We start from the raw sequence: 20,407 nt of genomic DNA on the forward strand, positions 1-20,407 counted from the left end.
TGGGTTAGTTCAGGCGAGATGACTGAGGCAGGCCTTGAGAATGTTATCTGGGAGGAGTTCGATCCTGTGGCTCCCGAAGACGTGGACAGGATCTTGGGACGGCTGAACGCCACCACATGTTCATTGGACCCGTGTCCCTCCTGGTTGGTGCTGGCTTCCCGGGAGGTTACACGAGGCTGGCTCCAGGGAATTATCAACGCTTCTTTGAGTGAGGGTGTCCTGCCGGCCGCCTTGAAAGAGGTGGTGGTGAGGCTCTCCTCAAGAAGCCATCCCTGGATCCGGCTGTTTTGACTAACTATCGTCCAGTCTCCAACCTTCGCTTTATTGCGAAGGTTGTTGACAGTGTGGTGGCGCGACAGCTTCCACAGTACCTGGATGAAGCTGTCTATTTGGATCCGCTCCAGTCCGGTTTCAGACCTGGGTACAGCATGGAAACGGCATTGGTTGCGTTGGTGGATGATCTCTGGAGGGCTCGGGATAGGGGTTACTCCTCTATCCTGGTCCTGTTAGACCTCTCAGCGGCTTTTGATACCATCGACCATGGTATCATGTTGCGCCGGCTGGAGGGACTGGGAGTGGGGGGCACCGTTTTGCGGTGGTTCTCCTCCTATCTCTCCGACCGGTCACAATCCGTGTTGACAGGGGGGCAGCGGTCGCCCCCGAGGCGCCTTGTTTGTGGGGTGCCACAAGGGTCGGTCCTCTCGCCCCTCCTGTTCAACATTTATGTGAAGCCGCTGGGTGAGATCATCCGTGGTTTTGGGGTGGAGTTCCATCAACGCTGATGATACTCAGCTGTACATCTCCACCCCAGGCCATCCCAACGATGCCTTGGAAGTGATGTCCCAGTGCCTGGAGGCCGTGTGGGTCTGGATGGGGAGAAACAGGCTTCGACTCAACCCTTCCAAGACCGAGTGGCTGTGGCTGCCGGCGTCCCGGTATAGCCAGCTGATGCCATCGCTGGTTATTGGGGGTGAATCATTGGCCCCCACGGAAAGGGCCCGCAACTTGGGCGTCCTCCTGGATGCACAGCTGTCTTTAGAAGGGCATATGACGGCCGTGGCCAGGGGGGCTTTTTATCAGGTTCGCCTGATACGCCAGTTGTGCCCCTTTCTGGATTGAGACTCCCTACGCACAGTCACTCAAGCACTCGTCACCTCTTGTCTGGACTATTGTAACGCTCTCTACATGGGGCTCCCCTTGGGGTACACCCGGAGGCTCCAACTGGTGCAGAATGCGGCCGCGCGGGGGATTATGGGAGCGACTGGGCGCTCCCATGTGACTCCTCTCCTGCGCGAGCTGCATTGGCTTCCGGTGGACTTCCGGGTGCGCTTCAAGGTGTTGGTGATCACCTTTAAAGCGCTCCATGGCTTAGGGCCAGGGTACTTACAGGACCGCCTTCTGCCACCAATAGCCTCCCACCGGCCAGTTCGCTCCCACAGAGAGGGCCTCCTCAGGGTGCCGTCGGCTAGACAATGCCGGCTGGCGACCCCCAGGAGGAGAGCCTTCTCTGTGGTGGCACCTACCCTTTGGAACAATCTACCCCCAGAGATACGAGTGATCTCCGACCTCTGGACCTTTCGTCGGGCCCTAAAAACTCATCTCTTTCAGTTAGCCGGTCTCTCTTGATTTTATGATTTTATGGTTGGTTTTAAATTTTGATATGGATTTTAAATTGATAAATTTTAAACTATGGGCCAAATTTAATTATTTTAAATCTATTTTTAATCGTACTTATGTATAAATATTTTTTATTTTGGCTGTTCACCGCCCTGAGTCCGAAAGGAGAAGGGCGGTATAGAAATTTGAATAATAAATAAATTAATTAATTAATTAATTAATTAATTAATTAATTAATTAATTCAATGTCTCTATAAGGCTGGGATGGGTAGCTCGCAGTACACATAATGAATGTAGATCAGTTCCTTTGCTTGGTGTCAGAACCCTGAAGGTGGTAATGCTAACAATTATGATAGAACACTAAATTTTGACAGTATAAATTAATCCCTCCACCCCAGCAGGAAAATACTAATCTTCTGATAGATATTTTACAAATGTTCCTTGAATCCCAAAATTATTTTATTAAAAATAATAATAAAAAGTATACAATACCAAGATAAGAGTATATTTATTTATTTTATTTATTTATTGGTTCGATTTATATGCTGCCCTTCTCCAGAGACTCAGGGTGGCTTACAATGCGTTAAGCAATAGCCTTCATACTTTTTTGTATATACCTGCTTAGTAGGGCTTTCGCCCCCCCCTAAGCGGTGTTCTTTTTTATACAAAGTCAGCTTATTGCCCCCACAATCCGGGTCCTCATTTTACCTACCTCGAAAGGATGGAAGACTGAGTCAACCTTGAGCCTGGTGAGATTTGAACTTGCAGTAATTTCAGGCAGCTGGTGCTACTTAACAGCACTTTAGTCTGCTGCACCACCAAGGCTCTTTTATATATATATGTATCTCATAGTGGTGGGTTGCCCCTGGTTTGGACTGGTTCGCAAGAACCGGTAGTAAAACTGCTGGGAGGCTCCGCCCACTGACCCAGACATCATCTTAGGTGATCTGCACATGCGCAGAAGCTTCTGTGAATGTGCAGAAGAGCGCGTGCATGGGCACGATGGAAACCAGTAGTAAAAGTAAGTAGAAACCCCCTGCCCCCGATATCTCAAAGTTGAACTGTGGAGTCTTGGTGCTGTCTGAGTTTGGGTGTTTACAGGGCAGGGCAGGACAAGAAACAATGGATGGAAACTGATCAAGGATAGAAGCAACCTAGAACTAAGAAATTTCCTGACATTAGAATAATTAATCAGTGGACCAACTTGCCTCCAGAAGTTGTGAATTTTCCAACACTACAAGTTTTTAAGAAGAGATTGGACAAGTTATTTGTATTGGGTTTCCTGCCTGAGCAGTGGGTTGGACTCAGGGTGAAATCTACTTACCTTCCTTACCGGTTTGGAAGTGCATGTGCTGCGTGTCACATGCGCACGCAGACCCTCTGTGCATTCGCAAAACCTGCGTATGTGCAGAGGGTAAAAAACACATTACTTCCAGGTTAAAACCAGGAAGTAAAGAGACCCAGGTGGGTGGGCGGAGCCTTGCGCCGCCATTGCTACCAGTTCTCTGAACCACCTGCTACAATCGCTACCCGATTGCCCGATATGGTCCAAACCGGGAGGATTTCACCCCTGGTTGGACTAGAAGACCTCCAAGGTCCCTTCCAACTCTGTTATTCTGTTTGCTTGTAGATGTTTTGTTACTAGACCAGGTAACATTTTTTATGCTCAGTGCACTGAAAATGTTATCTAGTCTGGTAATGAAACATCTGAAAGAAAATGACCAAGTTCAGACTCCACAAAAAGGAGGTCCAAAATTATTCATTTGGAGGATATAATGATAACATCATTATCCTCTTTCCACTGCTCAGAGACTGAAAGAAATAACTCTGGGTGAAATGATTGCCTATCCGTAAGAGAAAAGATTGGTGATTTAAATTTTATGTCATTTTCCAAGGACTGCAAATTACGGCAGTGGTAGATACTATTCATAAGTCAGTCTAGAGTAGTCAGCGGCTTAGTAGTCAGCTTCAGATGAGTAGTTTTGCATTGAAAAATGGCAGAAGAGTCATGAACAGCCATTGGGTTTCATCCTGTTAGACCAGTTTCAACTTTACACCCAGAAGCTGCCATCAGACGCAAATCTGAAGATTAATGACTCCTATTGTAAGACTGTAAAGGGCACTACTTGGGTTGAATGAAAAAAAGAGAGAAAGAGTGAGGAAGTGAGAATGGGTGGGTATTGAAGCTATGTGGATGGGTGATGAGCTTAATTTTCTGTATATTTAAACACAGAATAACAAACACCATATTTTCCAGGGGATTTTCACAAGCCTGTTTTCAACTCTCATCATTTGAAACTATTAGGTAATAACAGCTAGCAGAGTGGCATTATTCCCATTCCAACATATTTGGGTCACCCCAAAGGGCAGTTGTCTCAAATCAGAGAGAAATTGTGTTCTATCTGGATGTCCAAATTCAAGGAGTTTTTGGGGAAGGAAGTAGGATGGTACAAAGGTAAGTAGGTAAGAAAAAATGGAAGGAAGGAAGGAAGGAAGGAAGGAAGGAAGGAAGGAAGGAAAGAAGAGAACATGGCTGAGAAACAAGATATGTCTTAGAAAAACCCATCTATCTTCTATACTGCAAACAATAAATAAGATTCAAATATGTAGCACCATGCTGTGCATTCAGTAAACCTTCACGTCATTTCATGAAATAACTTCTAAGAGTGCTTCAGCCAGTAGCAATTTTGTTTTAAAAGAAGCAATCTCTTCCTCTCCATTTTCAAAGGTAGAGAACAGTAAATACATATTTAAAGCAGGGCTAGGCAAACTGTCATTTAAGCAAAGTGTGAATTGTAATGCCCAATAAATGTAGCTTAGAGGCTCAAAATAAGGGGTGGAGTAGCTGTGCCTTGTTATTTGCTCAGGATTTTTTTTTTGGCCAGCCACCCAAACTCCATCAATTTATTTTGTTCTATAATAAGCAAGAATAAGATGTGATACTGGCTATCAACTTGGCTCCTTCAAAAAGGGGTTGGATGAATTCCTGAGTGGGGATCGGTGGCTTTTAGCCTTGATGACAGTGGGACAGCTTTGAAAATTATCTGTGGGAAACTACTGAGCTTCCTTGTGCAATTGGAAGGCTACTGTGAGAACAGACTGCTGGATTGGATGGACCAGGAATTCTATTCAGCAAAACACTGCTTCTGCTCTGCTGTTCTCAGGCACTGTTTATCAACCTTGGCAACCTGAATATGTGTGGACTTCAACTCCCAGAATTCCCCAACCAGCCTTGCTGAGTGTTTGGAATTCTGGGAACTGAAGTCCACACATCTTCCAGTTGCCTAGGTTGAGAAATAATGTTCTAAGGACATCAGTTCCTGCTTTTCTCTCTAATTTAATGCACAAGAAACACAGCTCCAAGAAAACTAGTGTTTTTTACTAGTACTTTTTAATGGAAACATCCTAAGGATTCTGGGAAGTGCAAAAATGAGGTAGGTAGACAAACATAATGAATGACCATACCTGGCATAAAAAGTTGGAATAAAAATTTCCTGAGCACATTTACACCAATCCTTTCACACATTAAATTCTGCTTCTGTTTCACTCTGAACATTCTTGATTCCAGCAATATAATTTAATATTTTTTTTAAAAAGAAAAACAACCAGTGTGCTACCGGTACTAGTAGATGTTGATCAAACTTCTGCCTACTATGGTTTTAAGTCACTAACAATGTTGGGAAATTTCTGAATGGAATTTTCTGATGGATTTTGCCTATTCTCAAAAATGCCTTGGAATTTATCTTTTTCTTCTGCATTGACTTTCTGATCTAAATTTCCTCCCCAAGATGTTGGGTGACCCTCACAGGAAAACAAAGGTACTGCAGCATTTTTGGCAATAAGATAGCTTATTTCACCATCACTGCCAAGTAAAACCATCTCTACCAGTAGGAGAAATGAAATATCTCCTGTTGAATGCTCTTTGGGGTAGAATGCATTGAAGTAGTCTAAACAAAAGGTTACAAGGACACTAGTCTCTGTGAGCAAGGCCTCCTGATCCAGGAAGGGGCGCAAGTGGCACACCACCTGTAAGTGTGCAAAGGCTCTCCTAACCTCTTATCCAGTGCTATCACTAGCTATCACTAGCACTGATGATGTTACCTATCTGGTAATGAATCATCTGCAAAAAAACAACCAAGCTCAGAGAGCATCAAGGACCCCTCATTTTCATCCTGATCTACAAATATTCTCCTTTATTACTTCCTGTTAGGTGTGCTGCTGCATAGGGAGTTGCTATGGACCAGTGGTGAAATCCATTTTTTTTACTACCGGTTCTGTGGCCATGGCTTGGTGGGCGTGGCTTGGTGGGAGTGGCAGGGGAAGGATACTGCAAAATCTCCATTCCCACCCCACTCTGGGGCCAGCCAGAGGTGGTATCTGCCGGTTCTCCGAACTACTCAAAATTTCCACTACCGGTTCTCCAGAACCTGTCAGAACCTGCTGGATTTCACCCCTGCTATGGACCTCTCACAAGAAGGTCCACAATAAGTGTGATGCTCATAGTTTGCCTGGCCATCTAACCTGTTGGAGCGTGACTAGGTAGAACTTTTACATGAGGAAAAAAGTGTGCAAAAGAGAAAGTGGAGGAAAAGATAATTGCTTTTCTTGTTTCAGTTATCTTCTTGAGTTGCAATATATATGCATCTATTTTCAACTGTGATACTCCACTGATTAGTCTGGATAGTATTTATTTATTTATTTATTTATTTATTTTAATTGCCCATGTCAGTCGATGACTTTGGGTGATTTACAATTAAAAAAAATACTACAATAAAAACAATAAAAACATTATAAAACAATAACAACAACAACAAAAACCTACTCAAAATAAATACTGTATGTGCAGCAGCCAAGATACTTTGTCAGTTAACAATTAAGCCAGGAAACAGGATCCTTAATACATTCATGCCCCAGGATTGGGAATACAACCAGGTTTTTAAAGCCTAACAAAAGCCTAACAGGGTTGGGGGCATTCTAATTTCCAAGGGAAGGGTTAATGCAGAAAAGGCCCATTTTCTTATCCCTGCCAGCTGACATTTTCTGACTGACAGTATCTGCAGCATGCCCAATCTACTAGATCGAATTGAATAGGTATAGAGACCCTTGGAAAAAGGCAGTCCCTCTGATAACTTGGTCCCAAGCCATATAGGGCTTTAAAGGTGACAACTAGCACCTTCAATGGCACCCAGAAAAACACTGCTAACCAATGCAGCTTACACAGTAGTGATGTTATGTATGATGTATACCTGGTAGCATTTAGTACCTGCACAAACATATTCTGCATCAGTTGAAGTTTCTGAATGCTCTTTGGGAGAATCCCATATAGAATGCATTGCAGTAATGTAAACAAAAGATTACAAGGACATGAGTAATTGTGAGTAGGGCCTCCTGGTTTAGGAATGGTTGCAACTGGTTCACAACCTGAAAATGTGCAAAGACTCTTCTAACCATGACTATCACCTGCTCTTTGAACAGGAGCCATCAGTTTAGGAGGAGCCCCAGATTGCAGATCTGTCTGGACTACTGCAACCCATCCAGAACTAAAGCTAGAAGAACTTTTTCTCCAGAGGGTTGTACCCAGTGGTGGGATTCAGCCAGTTCGTACCACTTCGGGAGAACCAGTTGTTAACTTTCTGAGCAGTTTGATGAACTGGTTGTTAGAAGAAATCATCAGGGCAGAAAACCGGTTGTTAAATTATTTGAATCCCACCACTGGTTGTACCCATAGCCCACTTGCTAAGGTTGAGTCAGAGTCTGTTTTACCTCATCCATTTCCCAAAAACTTCTGGACACTGAGATAGGATTTCCATGCATCACTTGAGACTTTCAAAAAAAGATTGGACTGTCATCTGTCAGAAATGGTGTAGGGTCTCCTGCTTGAGTGGGGGGTTGGACTAGATGACCTATAAGGTCCCTTCCCTGTTAATCTGTTAAAGGGCTTGAGGTAGAGATATAAAGCTGGATGTCTTCTGCATAATGATGATATCTCAACCCCCCACCAAAATGATGGACCACCATACCTAATGGCCTCATGTAAGTGTTAAACAGAAGGGGAGAGAGAACCAAACCCTGAAGCACCTTACAAAGTAGGGGCCATAGGCTGGATCGCATTTCCTGCAGCAATTACAGCAATTTTGATAACAAAACCATTTATTAAGTTGCCTAAGTATGAAATGCAATTCTTGGATGGATATATATACCAAACAAATGAGTCATAATATAATCAGGGGCTATTGCATGCCACATATGCTGCCATGTCTACTACAGAACCTGTTCCAGGAACTGGAAAAGTTGTGGGTTCCTCTGTTCCAATCCTCTGCTTCAAATACTATTTTCTGGAGTGGAGAATTCAATCCATGAAAAATGGAGTGGTGATAGCAAGGAGGGTATAGAAATACTCCGGGAGACCCATCAATTTCATAGTATCACACCAAAGGTGGCATGCTGAAGTGAATTCTTCATCACAGTAAAGAAAGAAAAAATAGAAATCCTTTGTTTCTCCATTAACAATTCTGACAATTTTGGTTTTCTTCCAAAATGGAGTATTAAAAAATCAACACAGCTTCCCAGGAGAAAGAACTGTCTTTTCTTTAAAAAGTCTGCTGAGATAATAGCAGTAAAACAACAGTGGCAGCTAAGAGGGAGATGAAACTGAAACTGCCAGTAGAGGCACTGTCACTGATACTATTGTTGTTTACCCTTGACCAACGGGTGTCTCTAAGCTCTGGTATTTGACTGTGGATCCATTTCTGGTAGTACGCCACTCTTGCATAAACTCCAGGACGATTCTTCTGGGCACACCCATCTCCCCAGCTCACTACTCCTGCAATAAACCAAAAATCTTCCATCCGGCAGGCCAGTGGGCCTCCTGAATCACCCTGTGCAGAAAGAGCAGCTTTTAAGCAAAAACATTGGCAAGGACGGAAGCAAATGCTTATTATTAATGCTGCATGTGTAACATAGGATGAAGAATATGGATGGGTAAGTTACTGAAAAACAGCAGAGATAAATGGTTTCTGCTACTTTGAGAGGTGCACTGAAATAGGTTTACTTGAAGTTGAAGAAGTCTATAGTAGATCAATTAATCTACAGGTGTTCAAATTTGGCCCTATTTCTATTCCCCAAAATGTAATAAATCAGAAGTTCCATTTTAATGCCCTGGTAGCTGCTGCAAAAGCTTGACCAGTTTGCAAATGTGAGCGCTCACGCTCTCACTTCGCTTGCGTGAAACACCTCCGCACATGCGCAGGACCTTCTGCAATACGCAGAGCATCAAAAATGGGATGTGATGACATCTGGCAGGTGGGCGGAGCCTCCCACCGCTGCTGCCACTAATTCGCTCGAACTGGATAGAACCGGCTGAATACCACCACTGATGCTACAGAAACATTGTAGCAAGGGTCTATGGAGATTCTCAGTCATCCAGGTCATGGTTGTCCCAAAGGTGCTTTTTTAAAAGGCAACTGGACTTTGTGTTTCTTTGAAGACGTTTCACTTCTCATCCAAGAAGCTTCTTCGGTTCTGACTGAATAGTGGAGGATGAAAGGATTTATATTTCTTGCAGTCATCTGGTCATTAGCACTCTTTCTGACAGGCTTGGAAGTTTATCTGTCCTCTCAAGGTAACCTGAATCGTGCAACCACACAGTCCTTTCAGCAGTTTCAAGAAGGTTCTACACGCATTTGCATTATTCAGGTGATCCTGAGGGCACAGATAACCCTCCAAGTGGCCTCAACGACTCCCAGAAAAAGTGCTAATGACCAGATGAGTGCAAGGAATATAAATTGTTCCATCCTCCACCATTCAGTCAGAACTGAAGAAGCTTCTTGGATGAGAAGCGAAATGTCTTCAAGGAAAAACAAAGTCCAGTTTCCTTTTGAAAAAGCATCTTTGGTAATTTTGTAACGAAGGATGACCCAAATATTACTGGTTGACGTCTTATAATTTGATATGGATATGGACCAAAACGTAATCCAGTTTTTATCTTCACTATCCTACTAAAAAGACACATAAGAGTGAGATAATAATTTTCTTTTTATATTTGCGTATGTGTGCCTGCCTTTCAGATAACAAGGAGTAAAGATTCCATATTTAGGTTTCAAAAATTACCTGAAGACAGCAAAGATAATGCTAATTCTTGGCTAATGTATGGTGATTATACAGAGTTTTGCAGCCCAATTATCCTTACTAGAATTATTCTGGAATTCAATATTGACAGCAAATGAAGAAGGTGCCCAAACCTCATGAACTGTACATGTATATTCTAATTAATTTATTGAGTAAAGCCCAGCAAAATCTTACCTGGCAAGCATCCCGTTGTCCAGCTGCAAAGCCAGCGCATAACATATCTTCTTTAATTTCTCTTGAGGACCTGGGCTGTCTAGAGTCCTGGCGGTAGAGAGAGTTGCATTTTTTTGTGCTGATTATGGGAACTTCTAGCTTTTGTAGTATATCAGAGTTCTGCCGTCCTTCTGCAAAGAGAGTAAATTAAGAGATTTCATTTAAAGGAACACAGTAAGATCTAAAAACCACTAGAACATTTTTACAGTCTTTATAGGGATTAAGGTTTGCACATGGAATTTTATGTCTGATTCTTATATAACTTAAGCTGATCTTAATTCTTGATCTAAAAAACGCATTCTTCAATTTACTATCCTCTGTATACAATAGCTCTGGATTAATAAAAAAGATTTTTGCAACAAAATTTTGTATATGCCACCTTTGGGCCTTTATCAGATAATAGGTGAAGAAAAGAAGTTGTCAGGGAAGACTTTTTTAAAATGTTAAATAATAGCTACTCCATAACGTTATGTGATGTTCTACATGCATGATGCACATATACATCAGAAGTGGGTTTCAGCAGGTTCTGATCAGTTCTGGAGAACCAGTAGCGGAAATTTTGAGTAGTTCGGAGAACCGGTAGTAAAAATTCTGACTGGCCCCACCCCCATCTATTCTCTGCCTCCCAAATCCCATCTGATTGGGAGGAAATGGGGATTTTGCAGTAACCTTTCCTTGGATTGGGGAGGGAATGGAGATTTTACAGTATCCTTCCCCTGGAGTGGGATGGGAATGGAGATTTTACAGTATCCTTCCTCTGCCACGGCCACCAAGCCACGCTCATCAAGCCATACCACACCCACCAAGCCACACCCACAGAACCGGTAGTAAAATGTTTTGAAACCCACCACTGATATACATGCACACACATGTATAAAATTATTGTACAACATAAAGTTAAATTCATTTCCTATGTGTAAAAATGCACACATATAAAAATGCAATCATCTTTAAAACAAAAACAGCATCCTTGTTTGCTCTTTTGCACTTCAATCAATTTTACGCCTTCTCTTTAACGTTGCTGCTAAAATAACAGATTACTAAAAAATTGCTTTATATAAAAGATATTGAATGAGGAAGCAGTGGAATCTATTGTTTTCATTTTTTTTAAGGAAAGCTCTCAGCTAAATAGGGAAAACTAGATAGATAAGGAAGACAATAAGACAGACAATACTATAACCATCATGAGGGATCCTTGGTGCTTTCTGAGTTTGATTGTTTTCTTGCAGAAGTTTTATTATCCAAACTAGGTAACATCATCAGTCATCATGATAAAAAAAAGTCTCTGTTGGTATCTTCCAAATGTGTTAGACTTAACTACTTCTGAAACACGGAGACTGGGGAGACTACAGGTGATGAAATCATATCACATATCAGAACGTTGCCCAAACAGACCAAATATGAATATTATATATAGTAGTAGTTGAAGTTCTGTAGGTTGTTTTTCCACACCTACCTTTGCTTCGAATGTTCCCCCAGCCAGTGACCCAACACTTCTGTCCTGGGAGGAAGTTGACGTTGGCACTGGGGACACAGATGGGGCTGATCTGTTGGATGAGAGGCAGTCGCTGCTCCAGCTGGACGAGGGCAATGTCTCCAATCCTTGAATCCCCTTCATAAGCGGGATTGAGAATAATGCGCTTTACGGAGGCTATGATTGAATGAGGCCCTGGGTCTGAAAGCTTCAGTGCTCCAACTAGTACAGTAAAATTAGAAGGATTGTTGATCCTGAGAGACACAAAATGAGAAAAAAAAGACTATGTATGACAAATGGAATTATTTTGGTGCAAAAAAAGATGAGCCCTGAACCAAAGTCCAAAAGAGATCCTTCATTGTTTTTTAATCCCTTTCTCTCTTCCACCCTCTCTCTGTCTCTGTCTCTGTCTCTGTCTCTCTTTCTTTCTCTCTCTCTCACACACACACAATTGGCTTTCTGACACAATTGGCTGACTCTTTCTCTGTATCTGCCAATTCTGCAGCTTTGACTGGGATGAATGGAAAGATAGCTAGAAAATGAAAACAAAAAACAAAAAACCCTGAACATCCCATTGGGAGAGGAGGGTATGTATTGGTAAACACAAGATACATACATTCTACTAGTGTAGGAGGGAGACTGGCTGAACCAGAGAGAGGTATCAAATGGGGAATTAGTCTATATTGGCACAAGAGGACAATCTCTCTCTTTCTCGCTCTTCCCCTCTCTCCTTGTGTGTGTATGTGTGTGTATGTGTATAACGCATACATAAACATACAATTATATCAAGATAGAATTACATTTATATGTTTAAAAATGCACATATATGAAAATACATGCAACCATCAAAACAAAAATTCTGTTCTTGTATGAAGTATATATTTAATAACCTTCCAAGTATCCTGAAGGTTCTACTATTGATCAACAGGATTTATGCTTTTATAATTAATATTTTTCTTAATTTTTAAAGAATCCTAGTTGTATAGAAAAAAAATGAAAAAGAACAACAAAATCAGTGGGGAAAATGTTCTTTGAAAGATAAACAAAAGATTGCAAAAATAAGAAGTAAAAGTCTTTATTGAGTTGTTTCTTCAACTATGAAGGTAAAGGTTCCCCTCGCATATATGTGCTAGTCATTCCCGACTCTAGGGGGTGGTCCTCATCTCAGTTTCAAAGCTGAGTTTCAAAGCTCATCTCAGTTTCAAAGCTGAAGAGCCAGCGCTGTCTGAAGACGTCTCCGTGGTCATGTGGCCAGCATAACTAAATCCAAAGGCACATGGAATGCTGTTAACTTCCCACCAAAGGTAGTCCCTTTTTTTCTACTTGCATTTTATACATTTTTTTGAACTGTTAGGTTGACAGAAGCTGGACAAGTAATGGGAGCTCACCCTGTTATGTGGCATTAGGGATTTGAACTGCTGAATTGCCGACCTTTTGATTGACAAAGTCAGCGTCTTAGCCACTGAGTCACCATGTCCCTGAAGGTTAAACTAGTCATGATCAAATTTTCAGTTTCATCTTAAACTGATTTAAATGCAGGTTGAAATCAAGTCATTTTGTTTCCCCAAGAAACAGGATTAAAAGATGGCCAGCAGATTGTAGAGTGCATACTTACAGACTAAAACAATGTGAAGCTGTGATGATCCACCGATCTGTGACAAGAGAACCGCCACAGTGATGGTCCCCATTCAACCTGATGCTCACTTGCCAAGGCCACTCTCCATCCCGGGAATCTGTACCCCCTACAATCCGGTTCAGATATCCCTGTTTTCCACAAACTGAGCAAAAAAGGGGAAAGATTTACTGTTCCTGTAGAATTACATGGTATTTCCTGGTTATTTGGATTTTAGATTCTTACTTTTCTATCATCTTGGAATTGTGAAAAGATCTGAAATTTAAAAGGTATGAATCTATAAATTCTTAAGTGTTTTGCTGTCCTATGACCAACCACTTCTTCCTGACCATAAGCCCTATTTCTCCTTACTCCATATTTCCATTTTTTCCTGCTTTAGTTTTTACTTCCGCTTTGGGCCCTCTCATCTACGTTTAGCCAAGACTTTATTCCTAGTTTGTTTTTTATTTGTCCACCCATCCACTTTTTCTTCATAGTCCACATTGCCAATCCAGGAATTAGATTTCCTCTTCAAATCTTTTTCCCTATCCAGCCTCCTTTATACTTTTTAAGAATTCTTTAGGTTCCATAAATGACTTTGATGCTAGTAAAGGCAATATTCAATATTTTTTCAGCTTTAACTGAAGTAAGATACAGCTATGGCATGGTTTCTATTATATAGTTTCTAGATGGCTACACTTCACAGAACATTATATTTGTTCACATCCCCTATATTTTAGTATTTAGTGGGATAATCTTTCTAATCAATACCATGCTAACAAGTCAATATGCAAGTAGATATAACTGATGCTCACCTCTGGTGGCATAGCTTGGTTCAACATCTAAAAAGAAAGAGATATATAAAATCATGAGAGTTACAGTTTAGATTGCTATTTTAATACAATTGAAATAATTTGGAAACTGCAGTCTAAGTATCACTTATATTTAACCAACTTATATTATTTATTTCATTTATTTATCACATTTATCTGGCTGACCATCTCATAGATGTAATTTTGGGTGATGTACAATTAAAACAAAAAAACCCCCAGAATTTTAAAAACCATTTTAAAAAGTCATTAAAACATAAATATAAACAACACCATGGGAGAGTACATTCAAGGTCTTCAATACATTTCACAAAGTCCCTATTTCTATGGGTCACCCAAAGCTGTGGGTCACTAAAGCCAGCAAAAATGTTGTAAATCACAAATGGTCATTAATGTGGGCTGATTATTAAATGCCCCAAATGCAATCATGTGATCACAGGAAAGGTCTAGCCATTGGAACTTTGAATCTGGATCACAAGTAGCCTTGGAGAAGTCCACCATAACTTTGAAAAGTTGCTAAGTGATTAGTTATAAGTTGAGGATTACCTCTAGAGCCTATAGGAACAGGCACAACTGGTGAACAACACAAAGTTGTGCAAAAACTCTCCAAGCCACCCATGACACATGCTCTTTAATGAAGAATTGTGAGTCCAGAAATATCCCCAGATTGCTCATAGAGTCTCTTTGGGGAAGTGCCAATCCAGTAAAAAATATGGTAAAATCTCAGAACTGGAAGGCCCCCAAACCGAAGTTATTCAGTCTTGCCAGGGTTGAGTTGAAAATGGCTCTTCTCCATCCAGACTCCCATAGTCTTCAGGCAGTAAGAGAGGGTATCAACAGCATTGCTTAGTTCTCCAGGGGCAGAGATATATAATTAGATATCATCAGCATACAAATTATATTTCATCCCACAGTGATGGATGCTTTCACACAGAAGCTTAAATCAGAGCTACCAAGAAGTTTGGATTTTAGATGGTTTAAACATGAACCATCATGTTGTCATTGGTTTTGTCAATGTCAATGAAGATAAAATAGTTCAGAACAATAAGAAGGTCTACAAAGGTTGAATACTGTCACAAATTCATTAACTGAGAGCCAGGCTGACTCATTGGGTGAAACACCTTCTTTTTAAAGTTCTCTCTTTTTGGACAGCAGATAGTAGAACATTGACATACCTGGCAAACCTAACCCAACAGGCAACATAACCCAGTAATACCTCATTTGTGCTCTAGGCCTGTCCTTGCATGACCCAAAGTCTGCTCCTCCCCGGCAAAGTTTCTTCTAAGAAATTGTTCAGGTTCCTCTTATAATGGGGATGCCGTTTGATGGCTATCTCCTAAATTAGGCTCCCTCCTTATTTAGTCTTGATGATGACAGTAGGAAGCTTTGAGTTGCCCCAATTGCCCTTAAAAGTTTGGCGTGGAGCTCCTGAAGTCAATTCTAATTAAAGTGTTGACTATGGCAATTAAAAGAATGATTAAAACATGCACATAGAGTAATCATATGTCCCACAAGACCGTTTCATTAAGTACAAATGTAACTGTAATGAAATCAAATTTAGGTGTTGTGCTGCTCATCTCAATTATCCAAGCCTGCCAACTAACCCCCCCCCCCATTTTCCCAAAACAGAAAAAAGAAATTGTACACTTTGTTTTTAAATATGTTTCATATTAGTGCCATTGAAAATTTAGTAAATCCTTTCAGAAGCTTAGTACTGCATTTTGCCAGGGAGAGGAGAGGAGAGGAGAGGAGAGGAGAGGAGAGGAGAGGAGAGGAGAGGAGAGGAGAAGAGAAGAAAAACTAACAAGTCAAGTTGCATCTTGAAAAAAGCACCTTTGGGATGAAAGGGTAGGAAAGGAGAGGAAAGGAAAGGATTGAGCCCTGGTGGAATTTTGGCATTTAATCTAGGATATTGCATATTGCTGGGCCTGTCCCACCTCTCATTAGTGAGAAACATTTGTTTGTACAGGAAATCCATCAATACTTACTTGTCATCATTTGCAGGAGCACCAGTAGCAACAATCTTCTCCCTAGCCCTTGCTGGTGGTGGCCCATAACACCACTGCAGATTTCTTTGTTTCGTTCCTTCGTATTCCTCATACACAAAAAGGTAAGATGTGGTACTCTTACAAAATAAGAAGATTAATTTAGGCTACTCAGACTTTGAATGCTTATATACACACAAACACACACACACACATTTACACACACCCCAGAAGGGCGTATTCATCCTAGGAATCCTGCCAGGTCTTGGTATTTGCCTGCTGGGATAGTTACGAAACCTGCTGAGTAAATGTAACTTGACTATTGCTTCCTTCCTTTCAAGTTACCCATTTCCCTATTTCTAGGTCTATTGTTCCATCAAGTCAGTCCAACTACTGGGATTTTTTTCTGTGCCAATCATCTTCTTTATGACCCTAATATGACCCTTCTTAAACCCAAATCTGATCAATATACAGTACAAACTATATGTGTATGTTTTTCCTCTGCCTGCAGCTAGGAGTTCCTCTTTTGGCTTCTACAGGATAATCAACCAGTCAGTTGCATCCTTTCAACTTGTCCAACCTTCCTTTTCTTACAAAGCTTTCATGGCTCCAGTATTACCTTTAGGGTAGAATTCAAGTTATTTGAAAAGTAGCTGAGATGGGTTCTGGATGATCTTCTTCTTTTTTGGTTCAGAAATTGATAAACACAATCTATAATCAAACGATACAGAATAGTCTATTTTTAACTATTCTGTGGCCTCAGTAATGACTTTACTGATAATTGTAATCTTGTATCAAGGTATCCTAGAGTAGGTCCCATTGAGCTCTAATAGATTTCACTTCAAAGCAAAAGCTGGGGGCATATATAGGAATGTTCTGTTAACCAAATCTTTATAAACTGCTTTCAATATGTGGAATAAATGATGAGACAAGTAGTTTAAAAACAAAATAGTGATTACTTGTCTGCAGTTTCCAGCTCTACTAATCAATACCGTTTCATCTATGGCTATCTACATCACTTGAGCCTTTGAAAAGGCTCAAGGAACCTTTTCAATCTCAGCCCTTGGAGATAGGATGATTGCTTACCCAATTCATTCATTCATTCATTCATTCATTCATTCATTCATTCATTCATTTATCAAATTTATATACCGCCCTTCTCCCGAAGGACTCAGGGTGGTGTCCAGCCAAAGTAAAAACATAAATATAAACATTAAAACCAATTTAAAAAGATATATATATGTTTGGCCCCAAAATTAAAAGAACAATAACAAAGCTATTAAAAACATTTTAAAAAAATGTTAAGCCAGCCTGGCTTGCTGAAAAAGAAAGGTCTTCAGGGCACGGTGGAAGGCACCGAGGTCTTGAATTCTTCATATCTCTGGGGGCAGTTGATTCCAGAGGGCAGGTGCCCCCAAAGAGAAGGCCCTCCCCCTGGGGGCCACTAGTCTACATTGTTTGGCCAATGGCACCCTGAGGAGGCCCTCTCTGTGGGAGCGCACAGGTCAGTGGGAGGCCATTGGTGGCAGCAGGCGGTCTTGAAGGTATCCAGGTCCTAGGCCATGGAACGCTTTAAAGGTGATAACCAACACCTTGAAGCACACCCAGAAAACCACTGGGAGCCAGTGCAGCTCACGCAGGAGAGGTGTTATGTGGGAGCGCCATGCAGCTCCCGTAACTACCCGCGTGACCGCATTCTGGACCAGCTGGAGTCTCCGGGTGCTCTTCAAGGGGAGCCCCATGTAGAGAGCATTGCCGTAGTCCAGGCAAGAGGTGACAAGGGCATGAGTGACTGTGCACAAGGAATCCCGATCTAGGAAGGGCCGCAACTGGCAGATTAGGCGAACCTGATAAAAGGTCCCCCTGGCTACAGCCATCAGATGTTCCTCCAAGGACAGCTGTGTATCCTTGGGAGGATGCCCAAGTTGCGAGCCCTCTCCATAGGGGCCAAGAACTCACCCCCAATAGTCAGTGATGGAGTCAACTGACTATATCGGGATCCCGGAAACCACAGCTACTCAGTCTTGGATGGGTTAAGCCTGAACCTGTTCCTCCCCATCCAGATCCACATGGCCTCCAGGCACTGGGACATCACTTCAAAGGCATCATTGGGATGGCCCGGGGTGAAGATGTACAGCTGGGTGTCATCAGCGTACTGGTGGTACTTCACCCCGAAGCCACGGATGATCTCACCCAGCGGCTTCACATAGATGTTGAACAAAAGGGGCGAGAGAACCGACCCCTGAGGCACCCCACATATGAGGCGTCTCGAGGTCTACCTCTGTCCCCCTGCCAACACAAACTGTGACTGGTCTGAGAGAAAGAAGGAGAACCACCGTAACACGGTGTCCCCCATCCCCAACTCTTCCAACCAGCACAGCATGATACCATGGTCGATGGTATCAAAAGCCGCTGAGAGGTCTAACAGGACCAGAACAGAGGAGCAACCCCTGTCCCGAGCCCTCCAGAGATCATCTACCAATGCGACCAATGCCGTTTCCATGCTGTACCTGGGCCTGAAGCCCGACTGGAATGGATCTAGATAAGATGTTTCCTCCAGGTATTGTAGAAACTGTCGTGCAACCACACTCTCAACAACCTTCACCACAAAATGAAGGTTGGAGACAGGATGGTAGTTGGCTAATACTGCTGGGTCCAAGGAAGGCTTCTTGAGGAGAGGCCTCACCACTGCCTCTTTCAAGGCCGTGGGGAGGTAACCCTCACTCAATGAAGCATTGATAATTCCCTGGAGCCAGCCTCGTGTAACCTCCCGAGAAGCCAGTACTAAACAGGAGGGACACGGGTCCAGCAAACATGTGGCCGCACTTAGTCTCCCCAAAGTCCTGTCCACGTCACCAGGGGTCACAGAGTCAAACTCTTCCCAGATAACAGTCTCAAGACTATTCCTCGCCACTCTGCCCAAATCCTCCCAGTCAGAGTCCAAATCCCCCCGGATCTGTGCGATTTTGTCATACAGATATTGTCCAAACTCCTCAGCCCTGCCTTCCAGGGGGTCCTCCCGCACTCCCGGATGTAACAAGGAGCGGGTCACCCTGAACAGGGTGGCTGGACGATTATCTGATGATGCAATAAGGGTGGAAAAGTAATTAAACTTTGCCGCCTTTATCGCCACTAGGTAGGTCTTAATATGCGACCTTACCAGTGTTCGGTCAGATTCAGCGAGACTGGCCCTCCAACCGCTCTCTAGGTGTCTTTTCTGGCGCTTCATCTCCCTCAGTTCCTCGGTAAACCATGGAGCCCCATGGGATCGGCAGCAAAGAGGCTGCAAAGGCACGACTCAATCTAAAGCCCCCCCAGCCGCCCGATCCCAGGCAGCTACCAGGTAATCGACCGAGTTGTGTGCCAGGTCCTCAGGAAATGGCCCAAGCTCCATCTGGAACCTATCCGGATCCATCAGGTGCCTGGGGCGGACCCACCTTATTGGTTCCGCCTCTCTGTGGCGGGGTGTAGCGGTTCGAAGGTCCAGGCGAAGGAACGAGTGATCTGTCCATGGCAAGGGTTCCATCTCTATATCCCCTATAAGAAGACCACCCAACCACTGGCCAGAGACAAAAATCAAGTCCAGAGTGTGTCCCCCCCTGTGGGTGGGGCCATAAACTAACTGGGTCAGATCCATGGCCGTCATGGAAGCCATTAACTCCCGGGCCATCTCGGAAGTTTCACCAACGGATGGCAAATTTAATGTTTTTTAGCAAATTAATTCAAAGATTTGATCTGAATATCTGAATTAGAATGGTTCTCTAAACCAAATTAATTATTTGAACAGGATTTTGCCTTGTTTACATACCCCTAATATCATCTATATGGTTGACTTGGCCTTCCATCCTTCCGCGGTTGGTAAAATGAGGACCCAAATTGTTGGGGGCCATATGCTGACTCTGTAAACTGCTTAGAGAGGTCTGTAAAGCACTGTAATGTGGTATATATGTTTAAGTGCTATTGCTATATATATTTAACATCTTTTTCATTCCTATGGCATGAAAAATGAAACAATAGTCAGCATTCCACTTATTTTTGAAGCAAATTTTTATTTATATTACATTAAGCATTCCAGTAAACTTTTAATGGCTTGATTTGTCTACTACTTATGTTTTTGTAGAGTAATGCAGAGACTGAGGGCTACAATTCGGACAGAGAATTTTTGCTGGGGTAGAATTCTTATGGAGGAAGAAGAAATGGGTTAGTCTTACCTAGTTACTATTTTAAAATAATGTCCCCCAAATTGATGCTTCCTAGAAGTGTTGCAGCTAAATTCACATGGACATGGCTAATAGCTCTGTTGGTTAGGAATTCAGAGAAAAATTGTTGCAACATTTCTGGGGAAAACATATTTTATTTCACAGGATTTCTATATGGACTGCAAAAAACCTAACAGCCACTGGAAAACAGTTATTTAGTTGGTCATCTGATATTTTGAAACCCAAATACAATACAAATATATCTACTATTCAATTCTACAGAATTGAACTACAGAGTCATAATTAGTAATAGTCTTATGAGCATGTGTGCACACATAATTAATAATTAT

General features: G+C 42.3%; 1 protein-coding gene across 1 annotated transcript; it reads right to left on the reverse strand.

The window, feature by feature from the left end:
* Positions 1–6,303: 6,303 nt before the first annotated feature.
* LOC117669062 (serine protease 27-like) lies at positions 6,304–16,029 on the reverse strand. Its single transcript, XM_034423182.3, has 6 exons — positions 15,862–16,029; positions 13,859–13,885; positions 13,047–13,209; positions 11,414–11,685; positions 9,919–10,088; positions 6,304–8,495 (listed from the first exon to the last, which is right to left on the reverse strand). The coding sequence occupies exons 1-6, from the start codon at positions 15,971–15,973 to the stop codon at positions 8,208–8,210; spliced, it is 1,032 nt and encodes a 343-aa protein (XP_034279073.3). The 5' UTR covers positions 15,974–16,029; the 3' UTR covers positions 6,304–8,207.
* Positions 16,030–20,407: the final 4,378 nt, after the last annotated feature.

This window comes from Pantherophis guttatus, chromosome 4, assembly GCF_059756535.1.
Source record: "Pantherophis guttatus breed Tessera chromosome 4, ASM5975653v1, whole genome shotgun sequence".
Classification (NCBI taxonomy): domain Eukaryota; kingdom Metazoa; phylum Chordata; class Lepidosauria; order Squamata; family Colubridae; genus Pantherophis; species Pantherophis guttatus.

Bases quoted from the DNA above. Each gene is read 5' to 3' on its own strand.
- LOC117669062 (XM_034423182.3), bottom strand. From the start codon at position 15,973: ATGAGGAATACGAAGGAACGAAACAAAGAAATCTGCAGTGGTGTTATG. The intron at 13,210-13,858 runs GTGAGCATCAGT...TTTTTTGCTCAG, and splicing joins ACCAAGCTATGCCACCAGAG to TTTGTGGAAAACAGGGATAT. The intron at 11,686-13,046 runs GTAAGTATGCAC...TGTGTCTCTCAG, and splicing joins GCTTCACATTGTTTTAGTCT to GATCAACAATCCTTCTAATT.